The sequence below is a fragment of the Lottia gigantea genome, assembly GCF_000327385.1.
Source record: "Lottia gigantea unplaced genomic scaffold LOTGIsca_13, whole genome shotgun sequence".
In the NCBI taxonomy this organism is placed as follows: domain Eukaryota; kingdom Metazoa; phylum Mollusca; class Gastropoda; family Lottiidae; genus Lottia; species Lottia gigantea.
In genome coordinates this window covers 1583737-1602364 of record NW_008707425.1, presented here as the reverse complement: position 1 = coordinate 1602364, position 18628 = coordinate 1583737, and the positions used below count along the sequence as shown (strand labels likewise).

Here is an 18628-nt window from a genome sequence, read left to right as displayed (position 1 = left end):
GGGTTTATCCTTGGGTGATCACAAACACTCATCCCAATTTTTGTCAATATCCGTCAAGAATTGTCCCTTCTAGAGTGTTTATAAGCTAAACACTGAACGCATTTTTAAGAACAAGGGCAATAATTTCATATCAAATATTTTACAAATTTAGTGTTAAGTGTGAAGTTTTGTTAAAAAAAATTGTGCCTTCTGGAGTGTTTACGAGTAAAAATCCACTTTGAAGATCAATGGCATTAAGTTATATAAAATATTTTGAACTTCAATGAGTTCATCCTTAGTTGATGTAAAGTTTCATCCTAATTTTGTCTTCTGAAGTGTTTACAGGTTAAAAATTGAATGCGTTTCACAGAACAACATATTTTCAATAGGGTTCATTTGGGGCTATAATATACAATTTCAGTTTCATGAAAATCGGTCAAGAATTGTGCCTTCTACAGTTTTGACTAGCAATTGTGGACTGATAGACATGGTTGAAGGCAATTTATGCTTCATATTTCATGTGGGTATATAGAGATAGCTTGCCATGCAAGGTAATATACACCCACTGGCAGCTTTGATTTTAAATAAATATATTTGGCAGTACAATAACAATTACCAGCATGAAATATTCAACCTTCAGACATATACTTCTTTTGAACTTTTTGAGGCAATACAGAATAATATCACCAAGTTTTATCAAACTCTGTCAAGAACTGGGCCTTCTAGAGTGTTTTTAAGAACAGGGGCAATAATATTTTTCGATTTTTTTGATTTTCAATAGGGTTTATCTTGATGACATACTAAGTTTCATCTAAATCCGTCAAGATTTGTGACTTCTGGAGTTTTTACGAGCAAAAAATTGAATGGGTTTTTAAGAACAAGGGCAATAACTCATACTAAATATTTTTTTCAATTTTTCTGATTTTAGATAGGGTTTATACTTGAGTGATTACAAACAAGCACACCAAGTTTCGTCAAAATCCGTCCAGAATTGCGCCTTCTTAAGTGTTTACAAGCTAAAATTGAACGCGTTTTCAAGATCAAGGGCAATAAATCATACTAATTATTTTTTGATCTTTTTGATTTTAAATAGGGTTCACCCTTCGGTGATAACGAACACTCATACCAAGTTTCATCAAAATCCGTCATGAATTGCTCCTTCTAGAGTGTTCACGAGCGTTTTAAGAACAAGGGCAATAACTCATACTACAGATTTTTCGATTTTTCTGATTTCCAGTTCATCCTTGGGTGATTACAATCAACCAATCCAAGTTTTGTCGAAATCAATCAAGAATTGTGCCTTGTGTTGCGTTTACCAGCAATTGTGGATGGAAGGACAGGGTGACGACAATATACGTCCCCCATTTCATGTGGGCGTATAAAAAGGGCCAAAAACACAACCTCAGACTCCTAGCAGTCAGTTGTAGGATATTATCTTTAACCAAAACAATCATTGCCTGCAATTATATGTATTTTAATTTGCCCACATATGATGTGATGTGTATCTGTATTAAAGAAGAAGCTTATTTATTTCAAGGGCCTACTCCAACCTGAAACAGAGTTACAGTTCTTGCAAGTTTTAGGGATTTTTGTCTTGTAAATATGGTAGAGACCAAAGTTGTTTTCTTTAAACTTACACCCATTATTATGTCTACTGCAAAGAAGAACCCTATTTATTTTCAAGGGTTTACTTATTCTTGCTGGGAGTTGACCCGATGCTTGAACAGAACAAAGTAGTGGATTTTTTTAATAACCATCTCAGTTGTTACTTTCTGTTACGTCATCATCAGGGGAGATTGGTTAAAGTTAATTTTATGTAAAAGTCCCTTGCCAGTTTTAGAGATTTTTGTCTTGTAAAAACTATAAAGATCAGAGTTTTTAAGATTATTAAGCTTATCATTAGGAAGAAACCTATTAAATTGCACACACACAAGTTCCTGGTTGATAGCCTTTTAATTATATGGGACTCTTTCTTTCAAGGACAATTCAATTCTTGTAGGTTGAATGAAATGAATTATACTAGAATTGTTTTCTCCTGTTGCTAGTCAGCATGTTAGGCGTTATGAATAGCAAAGGAATGCTTTGTTTATCATTCAGTGCTACGTCACCGTCTCTCTTCACGTGAATTTGTTGTTTTATCTTGACACGTCTTGTTATTTACCATGACTGACGAGTCAACAGAAAGTATTGGTAGTACATTGAAACTTGTTTTAAATCAACTACAAGAATTAAAAGAAGATAGAAGTAATATTTTACTGGATTTTGAAACGAAGATTGAAATTGAATGCTTTTCATAATGAGGTTACCCACGGTAATTCTTTGGCTGTTCATTCCGAAGTGAAAAAACTTAAATTAGACACTGAGCATAAATTCAACATTCAACAAGGCCAATAGTTGCCAAATGGCGGCGAGAAGGGAAATTTGTTGTGATGTATCTGGATGATGGTTTTGGAACTTGTGTGGATAAAGATGACGCAGTATTAATTAGTTCACAGATTAAACAAGATCTGATTGAAAGTGGGTTTGTTCCTAAAGTTGAGAAATCAACGTGGTATCCGGTCCAGAACCTGGTGTGGTTAGGTGTTAATATGTATTCCAATTTAGGTTCTATTTCTATTCCAGATAGGAGACTTATTAAAATCTTAGATACTATTTCTTGCATTGAAAATTCATGTAAGGAAATTAGCAAGCTTAGCTGGTCCAATTATCTCTACTTCTGTTGTCATTGGAAATGTTTCTTTAATAATGACAAAATTTCTAAGCATGGATATTTTGAAAGCCTTTTCTTGGAATTCCTATGTAAGTTTAAGTCTTCAATAAATACAATTTTGGAAGGATAATATCTATAATTTGAATAATAGAAACATATTTTATCAGTACCTCCTACGCCGGATATGAGGGTTCAACCATAAATCGGGTTGCTCATTGAATGTGGTTGGATTGTGAATGCACAAAAAGTTCAACGTGGCGAGAGCTCGTAGCAGTCCAAAGGGTTTTGAATTCGTTACTGAACTAATTAGAAGGTAGTCGTGTAAAATGGTTCACAGACAATCAAGGGGTGGTTTCGATCGTATATAAAGGCAGTATGAAACCAGAACTTCAGAAAATAGCTTTTGATATATATTTGACATGTTTGAAGTTTTCAATTATTTTGGAAATTGAATGGCTTCCTAGATTAGAAAATGAAAGAGCCGATTATTTGTCTAAAATTATTAATTATGATGATGGGGTGTATCAAGCGAAGTAATTTTACAATTGAGTGAATTTTGGGGACCCTATGAATCGCCTCAAATGTTAATTTTAAATTACCTACTTTTTATTCTAGGTTTTGGTACCTTGGTTCGTTGGGTATAGATGCCTTCACTGTAGATTGGCATGGTGTAAACGGATGGTTTGTTCCTCCAGTTCATTTAATTGTTAGGGTGTTAAAGAATATGGAAAAGTTACGAGTATTTGGAACCTTGGTCCTCCCATGCTGGAAATCGGCCCCCTTTTGGCCAATGATCTTTCCTGGTGGATCCCATGTCCCTTCTTTCATTGAGGATTTTATGAATATACCAACTTCAAAAAACTTTTACACGTCTAGTACTATTGGTAATGGACCATTTGGCACAAAGGATTTACCTTTCCGGATGTTAGCTATGAAAATTGATTTTGGCAAAGTTGTTCCTTAAAAATGATCTGTAAAATCTAATCACGTCACCTTAGACATTGTTATTGTTATTACTGATACGTCACTGTAGACCGGATTGTTAATACTGTTGCGTCAATGAAGACGGGATTATTATTACGGATACGTCACTGTAGACGGGATTGTTATTACGGATACGTCACTGTAGACGGGATTGTTATTACTGATACGCCACTGTAGACCGGATTGTTAATACTGTTGCGTCAATGAAGACGGGATTGTTATTACTGATACGTCACTGTAGACGGGATTATTATTACTGATTCGTCACCGTAGACGGGATTGTTATTACTGATTCGTCACTGTAGACGGGATTGTTATTACTGATTCGTCACCGTAGACGGGATTGTTATTACTGATTCGTCACCGTAGACGGGATTGTTATTACTGATACGTCACTGTAGATGGGATTGTTATTACCGATACGTCACTGTAGATGGGATTGTCATTACTGATACGTCAATGAAGACGGGATTGTTATTACTGATTCGTCACTGTAGATGGGATTGTTATTACTGATACGTCACTGTAGACAGGATTGTTATTACTGATACATCACTGTAGATCGGATTGTTATTACTGATACGTCACTGTAGACCAGATTGTTAATACTGTTGCGTCAATGAAGACGGGATTGTTATTACTGATTCGTCACCGTAGACGGGATTGTTATTACTGATTCGTCACCGTAGACGGGATTGTTATTACTGATTCGTCACCGTAGACGGGATTGTTATTACTGATTCGTCACCGTAGACGGGATTGTTATTACTGATTCGTCACCGTAGACGGGATTGTTATTACTGATTCGTCACCGTAGACGGGATTGTTATTACTGATACGTCACTGTAGATGGGATTGCTAGTACTGATACGTCACTGTAGACGGGATTGTCATTTCAGGTTATATTTTAAATGATTGTTTGTTCAATTTTAATGTTCTATTTTGCGTAAAAGGCTTGCATGCATTAATAATGTTATTTTTATACATATATTTTTTAGGACTCATTCAGTTGAAATACAGGAGCTTCCTGAATGTTTTTTTGGTAAAATTCACTTAGTTACTGATTTGCTAGAAGGTTCGAAAGCAAATTCAACCGTGTTGAAATACAGTAGAGGTTTTATGAGGGGGAAACGCTGGGCAACTAAAAATGGTATCTCAGACAGTGATATTTTACCGGCTAAATCCCTTCAAGTAGCTTTGTATTTGTCAGGCATTATTCAGGAAAGTAACACTCCTAGTACCCTTATTAGTGCATTCTATAGTTTAAAATGGGCCCATGATCTGGCAGATTTAGATTCCCCTACTAATTCAAGTTTAGTTAAAAACATCTTGGAGTCTGGGAAGCGAAAATTAAGTAAACCAGTCAATAAGAAAGAACCTATTACTAAGAGTCAGTTGATAAATATGTACGAGAGACTAATTTGTTCAATTTAAGAACTATATGTGCATGTTTAATTGCCTTCTGTGGGTTTCTACGTTCAAGTGAATTACTAAACATTCAAAGATCAGATGTTCTTATCTTTTCTACACATATGAGTATTTTCATTCAGAAAAACTGATGTTTATAGGGACGGGGCTTGGGTCAAGATAGCTAGAATTAATTCAGATATTTGTCCAGTTAAGAATGTGGAAATATATTTCAGATGTGCTGGTTTTTTTTAATTTTCTGATGTATTCATTTTTCGAAATCTCTCGAAATGTAAAACTTGTTATATTTTTCGTAGTGATAATAAGCCGTTGGCTTATTCTAGACTAAGGGAACTATTCATTGATGCATTTTCTCCTTTTGTTCCTAACATTAAAAATTACGGTTTGCATAGTCTTCGTTCGGGAGGTGCAACTGCATGTGCCAATAACGGTGTGCCTGATCGATTATTTAAGCGTCATGGAAGGTGGAGGTCAGAGACCGCTAAAGACAGCTACAAATAGACGGTTATAAATAGCAAAGGAATGCTTTGTTTATCATTTAGGGCTACGTCACCGTCTCCCTGCACGTGAATTTTTTCGTTAAAAATTTGTTTTGATTGTATGTATTTAGAGAATGTATTTTGTAATGGGTTGTATGATTGTAATATATTTTTGTCATGAAATTAAAAGACAGACGGTGCTCTGTACGTGCTCCATGTCATATATGTTTTGTTTCTGTGGGGGGAGGTCAATGACGAGGAGAACAACATTTTGTTGCAGTTTCTAAGATTGTTTCAAGATACTTTCAGGGTTTGTAAATTCCATATTTGTTTATCAAAAAGAAATGAAAAATAATGTTCAGCACCTGAATAATATGTAAATTAATGCACATGTATGACCAAATATGGTAAATTCCAAATTTGTAAAGAACAGATTTAATATCTAAGGCCAAGACTTTTAAGGTGTTAGGTATTTATTTCAGGTGATTTCAACTGATTTTGATGTCCAGACTTCAATTTTGGATGAATTCATGGTCCCCATTACTAATTAAACGCCTGTCTGTACCTATAAGCTGGCAAGCCTCTGCTTCATTGAGTGATCAAAAAAATTTCAAAGTTTACTCACCTTCAGCATAATTTTGCTATAAAATGGAATAATTGATGTCAATAATATCAAGAGCCAGAATATGAATAAAACACCAGATGTTAACAAGCCCTTTATTCTCTCTATGTGCAGAATAACTGTTGCATAAATCTGTAAAACAAAGTCAGAAATGTTAGCATTCGTAAAGCAGTCTTAGTTCCCAAGCAAACATTCCATAATAAACACCCATAACCAGTGGCAGCTCAATATTGAAAGATAACTCTTTTAAATTCGCTAAAAAACAAGATCTAAGCTTATAGATAGACAAATATCCACCTTCCCACAGCCCAGATTTGAAAAATATTTGGCAGTGTCTCCTACTAATCCAAATTCTGCAGCTGCCAATGCCCATCACAGCTAATAAAAAGATAGCTTGCCAGGCAAGGTAAAATACGCTCACTGGCAGCTTTGATTTTCAATAAAAATATTTAGCAGTACAGTTACAATCACCAGCATGAAATATTCAACCTTCAGTCATACACTTCTTTTGAACTCTTTAGGGCGATATAATAGTATTGAGTATGAGTTATTGCCCTTGAAAACTCTAGAAGGCAAATATTCAATCTTGAATAATAAAGCCAAGTTTTGTCAAAATCCGGCAAAAATCATGCCTTTTATTGTTTAAGAGCTGAAATTTCGATAAGGGTTCATCCATGGTTGATAATAATCAATTTCACCAAGTTTTGTCAAAATCTGTCAAGAATTCAGCCTTCCAGAATGTTAATGAGCTCAAAATTTACCACTTTCTCAAGAACATGGGCAATAACTGATACTAAATATTTTCGATTTTTCTGATTTTCGAAAGGGTTCATCTTTGGGTGATAACGAACACTCATGCCAAGTTTTGTCCAAATTTGTCAATAATTGTGCCTTCTAGAGTGTTCACAAGTTAAATATTGAACAAGTTTTCAAGAACAGGGGCAGTAACTCCTACTAAATATTTTCAATTTTTCTGATTTTCAATAGGGTTCATCCTTGGGTGATAACAAACACTCATGCTGAGATGAATCAAAATCCGTCAAGAATTGAGCCTTCTAGAGTGTTTACAAGCTAAAAATTGAACATGTTTTCAAGAACATGGGCAATAATTCATTCTAAATATTTTTAGATTCTTTTGATTTTCAATAGGGTTCACCCTTGAGTGATTACCAACATTCACACCAAGATTCATCAAAATCCGTCAAGAATTGTGTCTCCTAGAGTGTTTACGAGCTAAAAATTGAATGCGTGTTCAAGAACAAGGTCATATAACTCATATATATATCGAATATTTTTCGATTCTTCTGATTTTCAATAGGGTTCATCTTTGGGTGATTACGAACACTCATACCAAGTTTCGTCAAAATCAGTCAAGAATTGTGTCTCCTAGAGTGTTAGCATGTGCTAAAATTGAACGCGTTTTCAAGGAAAAGGGCAATAACTCATACTACATATTTTTCGATTCTTCTGATTTTCAATAGGGTTCATCCTTGGGTGATTACGAACACTCACATCAAGTTTCGTCAAGAATTGTGTCTTGTAGAGTGTTTACGAGCAATTGTGGACGGACGGATGGACATGGGTGACGGCAATATACGTCCCCCATTTCATGTGGATGTATAAAAAGTATTTTAGTTTGTAGACTAGTGAATTTGATCTTATTACTGTAATTGGGATGGTGATGAATTTTGCTTTCTTATAAAGCTTTCTGTTGGGTGGATTTAAGACAAAATTTGAAGATTTCCATGCATGGTTCTGACCCAGACAGAAAATCAGGCTCATATAATGCCCTATAATTTTCCCTGTTGATTCTGGACATTTTAAATGTTTAATACTTAAATCATAACAAAGTAATAACAATTTGTACTTACAAAAGATATCACTTGTATTCCTTTGGCAACAATTTCAGACTGAGAATTATTTCCATTTTTTTCACTTATAGAATACAGCAACTCAAAGAGAGACAGCAGACTAAGTGATAATCCAAGAAACTGAAAAGAGAACAATACTTGTTAGCAGCATATCTTTTATCAATGCTCACAGATCAACCTGAGTACAGGAAAGTATATGTAATTACAATTTGGTGCTACGATATGACCATTTTTGCTGCTGAGGTCAAAGGTTTGATCGCCAATCGTTTGACTTAGTGTAGTCTACTTCATTCTTATTGTGTTTATGGAGATGTTTGCCACTTGTCTTAAGACATTCTTGATGCCGTGAGGATGCCAATAGCTATAATCAAGCTTATACTACGCCTTGGGCACGGTAACTGTAACATGTTCTGAGCTAATTACCGAAGGACGCCTTTCTGCTGCGACGAAGCCAGAACTGTCAAAAGCTCTTATTTAAAGTATTAATTTAATTTTTGTCAAGTTTTGAATTAGTGACTAAAATGATTTTAAATTTTTTATTTATATTGGATTGTACAAAAGGCACAGCTCTCTAGAGGACTGAAACAATTTCTGCCGCACCAGCTAATTTTGAGCCACCTTGTTAATGGTCAAAAAAAAGAGATTGCTTGTTTTCAGATGCCTGTAAAACCTGAAGTATATGTTGGACTTAAAATATCAAAGTATGAATTGATATTCTAGATAAATGACCTTTGAATTTGCAAGGTAATTTATGTCAAAAATGACAAATTGAAAAACCTAATCCATTTTTTAAAGTAAAAAGCTGAAACAATTTATTTTCATCACAAATTGTCCAAACAAGTTAACTATTTTCATGCAACTTTCGATGGTGACAATTGCAAATATTTTAATTTGTTAAGATATTCGTTGTTTCACTCCAAAGGCTTGAGTTTATACAACAAAGACCAACTTAAGCACAGTTACTAAAGAAATTGATTTTCAAATTTTCAAGTGCAATTGTAAAGAGAATTTTTTTAGTTATTATGTGTACAATGTTAAATGATGTTTAAAAATTTCAAGCGCCTACATTAATTAGATCATGAGATATTCGCTAAAGTTTGAGTTTATACAACAAAAACTTATAATTTTGTTACTATAGAAGTCGAAGCAAAATTTTCAAAGCACAATTTTTATCAAAATATGAAGAGTTATATATCATTGGAAAGAATTGATTATATGTAATAAAGTTATAAGAGAAAGTTAGAATGAAAAGTTAGGTCATGTGACAGCTCTTCAAAAATTAATCTTCGTGATTTTCAAATAACTGTAAAAACTGGAAGTAAACAATGCACATTATGCTACTGGGGTACTGTTTAGCATATAAAAAATGTCAGTAAATTAGATTGTTTACTGATGATCTTATCTATTGGAAATTGATTAGGATGTGTCAATCTGTGAAAATATGACAGATATATTAAGGAATATATGAAGATAATCATACATCTCTCACAGTCAATTAGGCAATCATCAGGAAAACCAAAAAAGATATCTGAAAGTCAAAACATCATGTCAATAAACCGGTATATATATAATATATTTTCTCAAGGGAGGTAGGTAGGTAGGTAGATGACAAGTTAACGTTCGCTTCCAGCGGATGCTGATATCACAAACTAGGTAGTCGTAGTAGTTGGATTGGATCAAATTGGATGATTCGGTGTTGTTGGTTTGGTTGTTGATTCTTCGTTAGATCTGGTCGGGTCGAATGACATGGCGGTGAAACTCGGCCCTGGATGGTGTGGCGTGAGTTACTCTGTCTCCTTCATTCTTCCAAACTCGTTCTGATCATGGTATTTCTTGTTGATTGGTAGTCGAATGGTAGTCGTTGGTTTGGTTTGGTTTGGTTTGGTTAGATTATCTGTTATCTGTTGAAAATTCTCAAGGGAAATTGAGATCAGATTTCATAGGTGTTGAAAAATGTCCAGTTGCCAAAAAAATAAAATAAACATCCCTGAAGCACTACAAAAAAGAAGATATCGAATAGATATCATCAGGGGAAACAAATATAGTGGATGTCAGAAGGTCACTAGATATTAGCCTTAACAGTTTAGACTTGAAAATTATTGAAAACATAAAACCGGAAATAAAAGAAAAGCGAAATCGAAATTTAAAAGTCTGCTTCCAAATTTTTTTTAGCAATTGATTGCAGATTCCAGATATACCAAAATAATGAAAAGAGCTTTATCTTCTGAGGCCCCACCAACGACATGGGTGACGGCAATATACGCTCCACATTTCATGTGATGAGAACAATATACCCATAATGAATAGAAAATCTTTTACGTTTGTCTTTAATGATATGAATTTGTCTATTTTCAAACCGAAAAAGGACCAATGTGATACCTGCTGCTCTTTTGAAACATGAAGTAAAATATGTTGATCATGATTTCTTCAAGAAATTTAGCAGTCTCAAATATTACTCCTCTATCAGTCCAGGACATGAGGCAGGCGATGCTCGAGTTACTGATTTACGTGTTTAAGTATACACCTGATGGTACAATTCGATACAAATTGTCATTTACAGATACATACGAATCTCTACCGCGAAGATCTAAATTAGGGGGGATAAACTTAAATGATACAGTTGACAAGTAACATACAGGACCCCTGCGTATAAAAACCACCAAATATAACCATTTACAGGAACTTAAAAAGGTTATACCAAGGGATTTCCATCCCTTTTATGACAATCTCTTACATAGTTAAGCTGTGTTTGTGGCCTATACAAAAGTGTGTAAAAAAGTTAAGTTAATGTTACAGATTTTTAGTTGTCAGATTTAATGTTACATAATAAAAGTGAAGATGTCAGGATCCCTTGTAGGAATCAATATTAATGTCAATATGCAAATTAGCACCACTACAGTTACATAGTGAGTGACATTTTAATTTTTCCTTGGTGTTAACACCACCAAGAACAATAACATGGGGTACACACCTTGAATTTGTTACTCAATGATACTCAGCTAAAAAATATGAGCCCTTCAATATTTAGTTCAATGTTAGCAAAATATCAAATTAAAGAAAAAAATTATAATAGTTTTGTTCTGTATAATGTTATAGACGTTATGGTGACCAGGCTTTGCTTTTTACCCCTACTAAAATGACCTAAATGTCGTATCTCAGACAAAAATATTCTTAATTCTCAATTCAAGGGGTGTATCTTGGGCTGTCAAAACATTTTTCCATGTCAAAATATCGTAACTCTTCTCAAGAAGGGTTACAAGTAGCAGACCAGTAAACAGACTAGTCGTGTAATGTGCGTATCTGTTGTATTTGTTTCATACAAAATTGTAGCTATATAGATAGAATTTTAACAATTTTATGAAGTGTTTTTGCCCTCCTGAAAAATTTTCGAAAACGGAGATACATTTTGCAACCACAGCGACGATATATAATAAAGCTTATCTTTCATACATAACTTTTATTATATAAGAGATAAAGATTGGCTGTGCAACCCGATTATCATTGACTAGTTTCGTTCGTGTTTGAACTCTTCAGACTGATTAGAATCACCTTGCGGGGTTCTATTTATACTGTTCATGGACCACGGAGGAAGGTTACCCTGGTACGGGATTCACTGGGGTTGTCGAGGTTCGTAAGTATCGGGGTTACCGGGGTTGATCAGTACCGGGATTGGTTTGTTCCAAGGTAGGAGGGTTTAAGACTACACCAAACTGTCTGGGTTAAGAGAAGCTGGGATAAATAAGAGTAAAGGTAACTTGGACGTTGGATGCCTGATTTTGAGGGTACCGTCCAGCACTGAACAGTAAAAGTAAATGTAGGAACTTGCATTGTTTGGGAAGTGAGAGGGTGGGGAGGCTATAGGGGGAATCTAAAGTTGAAGCAAAGAAAGAAGTGGGGTGTCCAGGTTTAGATTTGCCATTGATCCATGTGGTTGGAAAGTTTGCAATCTGACAATCCAATGGAGTTAAATGGAGGGCCTATTGGCTGTGGGCTGTGTTAGGTCTGGGTTGGTGTCGAGTCGGTTGATTATGAGGTAGTTAAGATTTCGACTGGAGTGTCTCCCTTAGGATAAATAGGTTCACTTCTTTAGCATTAGCTTTGGCAGACTTGGTTGGTGGAAAAGTAGACTCTTTGTCTTTTAGCCAGTGGATTTTCTTTCACCAGTGTTACTAAATTTTTCAAAATTGTTTTCAACCTTAATTTTTTTTTATCAACACTATATATGAGATATTTCCACATAAAATATACTTACCATTTTAGAGATATTGAGAGAGTTAACAGGAACTGTTGGAAACACTTTTAATGTATAGAGGTAGTATGCATAAATAGGTGTGATCAGAACCAACCAGATCAAAGGCACCCATACCAATATAGTTTGTTGAAAACAATCTGTAAATTGTGGCCAACTATTTCCATTTAACAAACTATCATTCTGTAAGAACAAAAAATTTTATCATAAAGTTTATGACATGAAAAAAGTGAGGTAAAGTCTATTAAATTTAACAGCAACAGCAGTCAATATATCACTGGACTACTGCAATCCAATCAGTAATAGTGCTCACAGCTCACCATTGTAATTTGAGCCTTCAAATTTATGTGTGTCCAGAATTATTTACGTTTGAATGTTAAAAAAATCAGTCCTGTTTTCTGCCATATATAGATAACAGATAATACATCTATTGAAATAGGGAAATAACTTACTACTAGTAAAAACAAAATCTTGAAGTCTACATAGTATTTATACTGTCAACCTGTGAGGTCTATAATAGGCCTATATAACATAGACGTCGTTTCAGAATTCTTTTTTTATTATCGGTAGATTATCATACGCGACTTGATGTCTAATTCTTATGTAAACTCGAACTTTGTTTGTAATTTTACTGTAGCCTGTAAACATTCATTTATAGCCTGCATAACTTGCTTACTTACAAGAGTTTCCATATCTGAAGAATGTCAAAATAGAAGTGGCTAATTCGGTTCAATAATTTGTGAGGGTGTTGCAGGAAATTTATTTAATGATCGGACTAGAGGTATTACATGTATGATGGGAGGCCTACCGGAACAATTTAATTTAGAGGGCTGGAATCATGCTTGTGTAGCAGGTTTTTTTTAAAGGTACAAGGAAACTCTGGGTCGGGCTTCGATAAATTTTTTTACTATAAATCTAAACAATAACTCCTATGAAATAGGAGTTATTATAAACTTGTATAAAATTAGGTGTAAGCTAAATAACCATGTAGCCTAAGATTTCAACAAAGATGACATCAAACATACAATATTAGGTGAAATGACAGAAGTGAAGAAAGAAAGAGAGAGAAAGTCTTATATAGGAGAGTGATTAGAATTTAAACTGAGTAAAAATAAAGAAAAGTGCTCATTCTGCTGGTAAACAACTTAAAGCTACCGTTGATAAACTAGGGAAGAAAAAGAAACTTAAAGCTATACTTCAGAAATAAAGAACAGAAACATGAGAAATACAACTACCACACTTGCGTTCTTGTTTTCAAACATCATTTCACTTTGACATTTGTCACAAAGTCGTGTTAGATTTTTGGTGTAACCTCTCTTTAAGGGAGACTGTATCTTTAAAGTTTATTTTGTTGTTTATATAGATTAGACTATCACAGTGTATATTTATGGGAATAATTTAGGGTCTGGTTAATCGAAAATGTATTGACGTGTAACTAGGGAGGCCCATTGGATTGAGACATTGAATACAGCAAGACCTATAGGACTAAATATTCATCATAATGTAGGCATAGCACCCTTTGTTGTCCCGTTTAATACAACCAGCAATCGAGCAAGCAAGATAGTTCATGCCCACTATAAGAGCCTTCAAGAGAAATTCCCCCATGTCTATAAGCAGAAAATGATAGTTGCATATTCAAAAAATAAGAACTTAAATGATAATATTGTTCATAGTAAACTAAAAACAATCAGTACATAACAGATTATTTTTTCTAATTTCAGATCAGAATAAGAACAGAAGAAAACCCAATATCAACACCCTTAATCCTAATTTCTAAATAAAGTGTCTGCTCCACCCTAGGCCTGTACATTTGGCTCCACCCTAGGCCTGTACATTTGGGAGAATCAAACCCTCCCTTCCCCGAAATTTAATAGTTTCTAAGCAGGCTTAGCACGTGCATTGGTAACACAAGGAATATAAGGCTTGAAGTATTTAGTTTCGTGGCTCATTCTGATTTAGTCAGAGTTTTGTTGTTGGTCTGGTCGTTCAGCGTTTCATCGTAGTCGTAAATGTCTTGAAATCCATTAGTTTCCTCAGCTCTACTTTTTGTAATGTAGACTTCGACTTGTCTCGGGTGACATAATGAAAATGGTCGATAGTTGATAGCTGATAATAGTATAGTTCTATGGTAACTTATAAAATGGTACTAATAGTCTGGATGACAATTATATTAGTTAGTATTCATCTAATGGTGTTGGAAATGTTGTCGGGGTGATGCAACAAGGCATTTCTGTGTCTATCGGACATACTAGTAACGAATTATGGAGACACGACTGTAGACGACCAACCTTTAGTTAGGGTGTAATCTGTATCCCTATGTGTGTGGTTATTAGTTATGTGTAACCTGTAATCTGTATTGATATCTGTTGCGTGTAATATTGTGTACGGATGTGCCATTTGATTAACTACTAACTGAGATCGTAATGTACTTATGATGGTGGACAAATCTTACGGGATAACTTTTATTAGCATGATAGCTGAAGAAGATGATCATGAACTGAAATTGGGGGGTGGTTGTGTATATTTTTATGTTTATTGTTGTTAAATTTGTATAATATGTATGTGTTGTTGCCGGCTAAGTAAATTTGTTAATTTATATCTCTTATTATTGAGTCTTCTTTGGGGTGATTCTAATGTGCGAAGCATTCCGTCCATCCATCCTGTGACAATTTGGTGTCAGAAGTGGGATGTTTCGTACTGAAGTTTTATCTTACGGAAGGGTTAATAATTTAAAATCCAGTACTGGTATATGTTTGTAATGTTATAGTATTAATATGTAGGGAATATTTAATGTATTTGACACTAGATTTTTGAATTCATAGATTGATGTGATTTGTTCAATATGTTATGTTCTAATTAAGATCTCATTTGATGTGTAGTAGCCCCGTATATAATGGACACTGTATTACATGTCAAGACAATTTCGACTTTGACATTTTAAAGTTATAATTTACAAGTTTATTGTTTGAGGATGGATTTTGATGGTATTATTAGATTAGGTAGAGAGATAGGATTGGAAGGAGAGGAGTTGACAAATTTTGTTGCAGAGGAAAGAGCATTGATTAGGGAAGAACGGGTAAGAGATAGGGAATCTAGAGTTGCAGAAAGGGAGTTTGTTTTGAGACAATTGGAAATTAAAGAAACTTTGGTTGATAAGGAAATTATGTTGGAAAATTTAAAACAACAAACTTTAGAATCATCGTTGTCAACTAGTGATTTAGAAAGCCGGAAGTATTCGTCAAATATACGTCATCCGAAATTGCCGATTTTTAATGAGCAAAAAGACGATATCGACGCGTTTTTGCATAGATTCGAACGTTATGCAGTCTCAGAAAAGTGGCCTTCTGAAGACTGGGCGGTCAATCTTAGTGCGCTTTTAACAGGGAAAGGTTTAGAAGTTTACGCAAGGTTGTCTCCAGAAGATTCGGTAAATTATGAAGTATTAAAAGATGCTTTGCTTAAACGATATGAATTAACTGCAGGTGGATTTCGTCAGAAATTTAGAACGGTAAGACCGGAACAGGGTGAGTTTGCAGGACCATTCTTTGTTCGCCTTGAAAATTCCCTTGAAAGATGGACGACTCTTGCAAAGTCAGAAAAAAACTTTTGAAGGTTGGAAAGATTTATTATTAAGAGATCAATTTTTGCATACATGTTCTAAGGACTTATCTATGTTTTTAAAAGAACAATGTCCTTCGTCGGTAAAAGAAATGGCAGAAATAGCAGATCGATTCATGATAGCACACGGTAGGTATACTGAAAAGAGCAAGGAAAATGAAAGTAATAAAGATGCTAGTAATATCTATCAAAAAAGATGTTTTATTTGTAGGAAGACCAATCATGAAATGAAGAATTGTATTTTATTGAATAACATTAGGTCAAATGCTGCATCTGTTTCCATAGATTCAGAACGAAATGGTAATAAAGTTGTTGGTAATAGTAACCAGCAGAAATATCGCGATGTAAAACAAAAACCAAAGTGTGACTTTAATAATTCAGTTAATGCTTGTGTTTCAGATGATGGTATCGATAAAGATGAAATTTCATATTTAAGTGCATCTTGTAAAAGAGCTTTGGCTTATAACTGTTCAATGCCTATTCCCTGATGGTTATATAAATGATGTTAAAGTAAGTGTATTACGACACACTGGCTGTTTGAGTGCTGTTGTGAAAGATTCTCTTGTTTTAGATAGTGAGTATACAGGAGAAATACAGAAATGTATTTTGGCAGATGCCCTCAAGAGAGTCTTGGATTTAGTCCTTTCGAATTATTATATGGAAGGAATGTTCGAGGCCCAATGCATATTCTTCACGAATTGTGGACAGGTGAGACTTTAACTAATGAGGTTAAGACTACGTATCAGTATGTTATTGATCTAAAACGTAGATTAGAAGATACTTGTTATTTAGCTAGAGAAAATTTGATAAAATCCAGTAAAAAGGAAAATATTACTATGATAAAAAATCCAAGGAGAAGAATATTAAAATTGGAGATTCGGTTTTGCTTCTTCTACCTACAGACCACAATAAATTACTAACGCAGTGGAAAGGCCCATATAAAGTAGAAAACATTCAAGGTAAATTTGATTATAAAGTAAGAATTGGACAGAAAGTTAAACTTTTTCATGCTAATTTGCTGAAGCATTACTATGTCAGAAAAGACGATGAACGTTTATCTAAACATGTGTCTGCAGTAATTTGTGAGTGTTCAGAGCCTCTTTCTGAGCAAACGGAGATAATTACGCCACCATTAGAAGCTAAAGAGCATTTTAAGGATGCTGTTATAAAAATAAATATAAATTAATAATATAAGTTAAATAAAAACTTAACAGATAACAATTACAAAGAATTGAATGATTTTCAGGATATTTTGACAGATCTACCTGGAACCACAGATTTAGGGGAACATGTTATAAAACTTATGTCTAATAATCCAGTAAGATTGAAACCATATCCTATTCCCCATGCTACAAAAGATACCATTGAAAAAGAAGTTAATAATATGTTGTCTATGGGAATCATAGAAGAATCAGATTCACCATATTCATCTCCTATTGTTCTAACGAAGAAACCAGATGGCACTAATAGATTTTGTATTGATTTCAGGAGACTGAACCAAATTACAGTATATGATGCAGAACCAATTCCAAAATCCAATGATATTTTTCACCAATTATGTAATTCTTCGTACATGTCTAAAATTGATCTTTCTAAAGGTTGGCAGTTACCGATGGCGGAAGATTCTAAGAAATATACAGCTTTTCAAACTCCTCAAGGATTGTATCAGTTTAGAAAAATGCCGTTTGGTTTAGTGTGTGCACCAGCTTCATTCTCCCGAGTGATGAGAAAATTGTTACGAGGAATGAAAGATATATCTAATTATATGGATGACATAATTGTTTTTAGTAAATCTTTTTCAGAGCATATAAAAACTCTTGAAGAGTTATTTTTGAGACTCAGAAAAGCTAAGTTAACAGCTCGTCCAACTAAATGTTTGTTTGGTTTTCAGAAACTTGATTTTTTAGGTCATTTTGTGGGTGAGAAAATGATATCGCCTCAACAAAGCAAAGTAGAAAGCATAGTAAATGCCTCTGTCCCAATAACAAAGAAAGGATTAAGAAGTTTTTTGGGTTTAGCAGGTTATTATAAGAAGTTTGTACCCAATTTTGCTACAATTGCAGCACCATTAACCGATTTAACTCGGAAAGGTAAGCCAAACAAAATAAAGTTTGAAGCAGAACAAGAAAAAGCATTTAAGGAATTGAAAGGTATTTTAGCAACTCCAGTTATGCTTAGATTACCAGATATTAGTAAATTAAGTAAACTTGGTAAACGGTCGCCTAATGCGTTGGGCCTTATCTTTACAACCCTATCGGTTTCGAATTGAAGCAGTAAAAGGAAGTCAAAACATAGGAGCTGACTTCATGAGTAGGTGTGGTACGTAACACTCTTTTGTGTGATGCCAATATTTTTCAAATTTTGTCAAAATTTTGATTCAATCAATACTGAAGAATGACAATAATAAATTTTTTTGGCCCCTAAATTTGAAATGTCAGGCAATATTTCTAGCATTATAGATTTGTTAATTTTTACTGTGTCATGTAGGCCTATGATCAATTTAATTAATTTACAAGGCTTAAGGCTTATTTAAAAAAAAAGAATCAATTTGGAGTTTAAAATTCATAAATTTACGAGCTGTGGAAAAATATCCCGACTTTTCTCCCAATCTCCAGATTTTACAAGGAGATTTTTTTCCTGACCTGTATACATGTATGATTACTAACTTAAGATATTTTTGAAAGAATT

At 34.2% G+C, this 18628-nt stretch overlaps 3 protein-coding genes across 3 annotated transcripts; 2 read left to right on the top strand and 1 right to left on the bottom strand.

The window, feature by feature from the left end:
* Window positions 1-2408: 2408 nt before the first annotated feature.
* Window positions 2409-5107, top strand: LOTGIDRAFT_157151 (hypothetical protein; the record flags this gene model as incomplete). The annotated part of the gene is made up of 3 exons (XM_009048929.1): window positions 2409-2554; window positions 3305-3370; window positions 4672-5107. The coding sequence occupies 3 exons, from the start codon at window positions 2409-2411 to the stop codon at window positions 5105-5107; spliced, it is 648 nt and encodes a 215-aa protein (XP_009047177.1).
* Window positions 5108-6197: 1090 nt separating this feature from the next.
* Window positions 6198-13014, bottom strand: LOTGIDRAFT_157150 (hypothetical protein; the record flags this gene model as incomplete). The annotated part of the gene is made up of 4 exons (XM_009048928.1): window positions 6198-6221; window positions 8074-8193; window positions 12326-12505; window positions 13003-13014. The coding sequence occupies 4 exons, from the start codon at window positions 13012-13014 to the stop codon at window positions 6198-6200; spliced, it is 336 nt and encodes a 111-aa protein (XP_009047176.1).
* A 2279-nt stretch (window positions 13015-15293) lies between these two features.
* On the top strand, window positions 15294-16428 carry LOTGIDRAFT_157149 (hypothetical protein; the record flags this gene model as incomplete). The annotated part of the gene is made up of 2 exons (XM_009048927.1): window positions 15294-15553; window positions 16152-16428. 2 exons carry the CDS (start codon window positions 15294-15296, stop codon window positions 16426-16428), a joined length of 537 nt encoding a protein of 178 aa, XP_009047175.1.
* Window positions 16429-18628: the final 2200 nt, after the last annotated feature.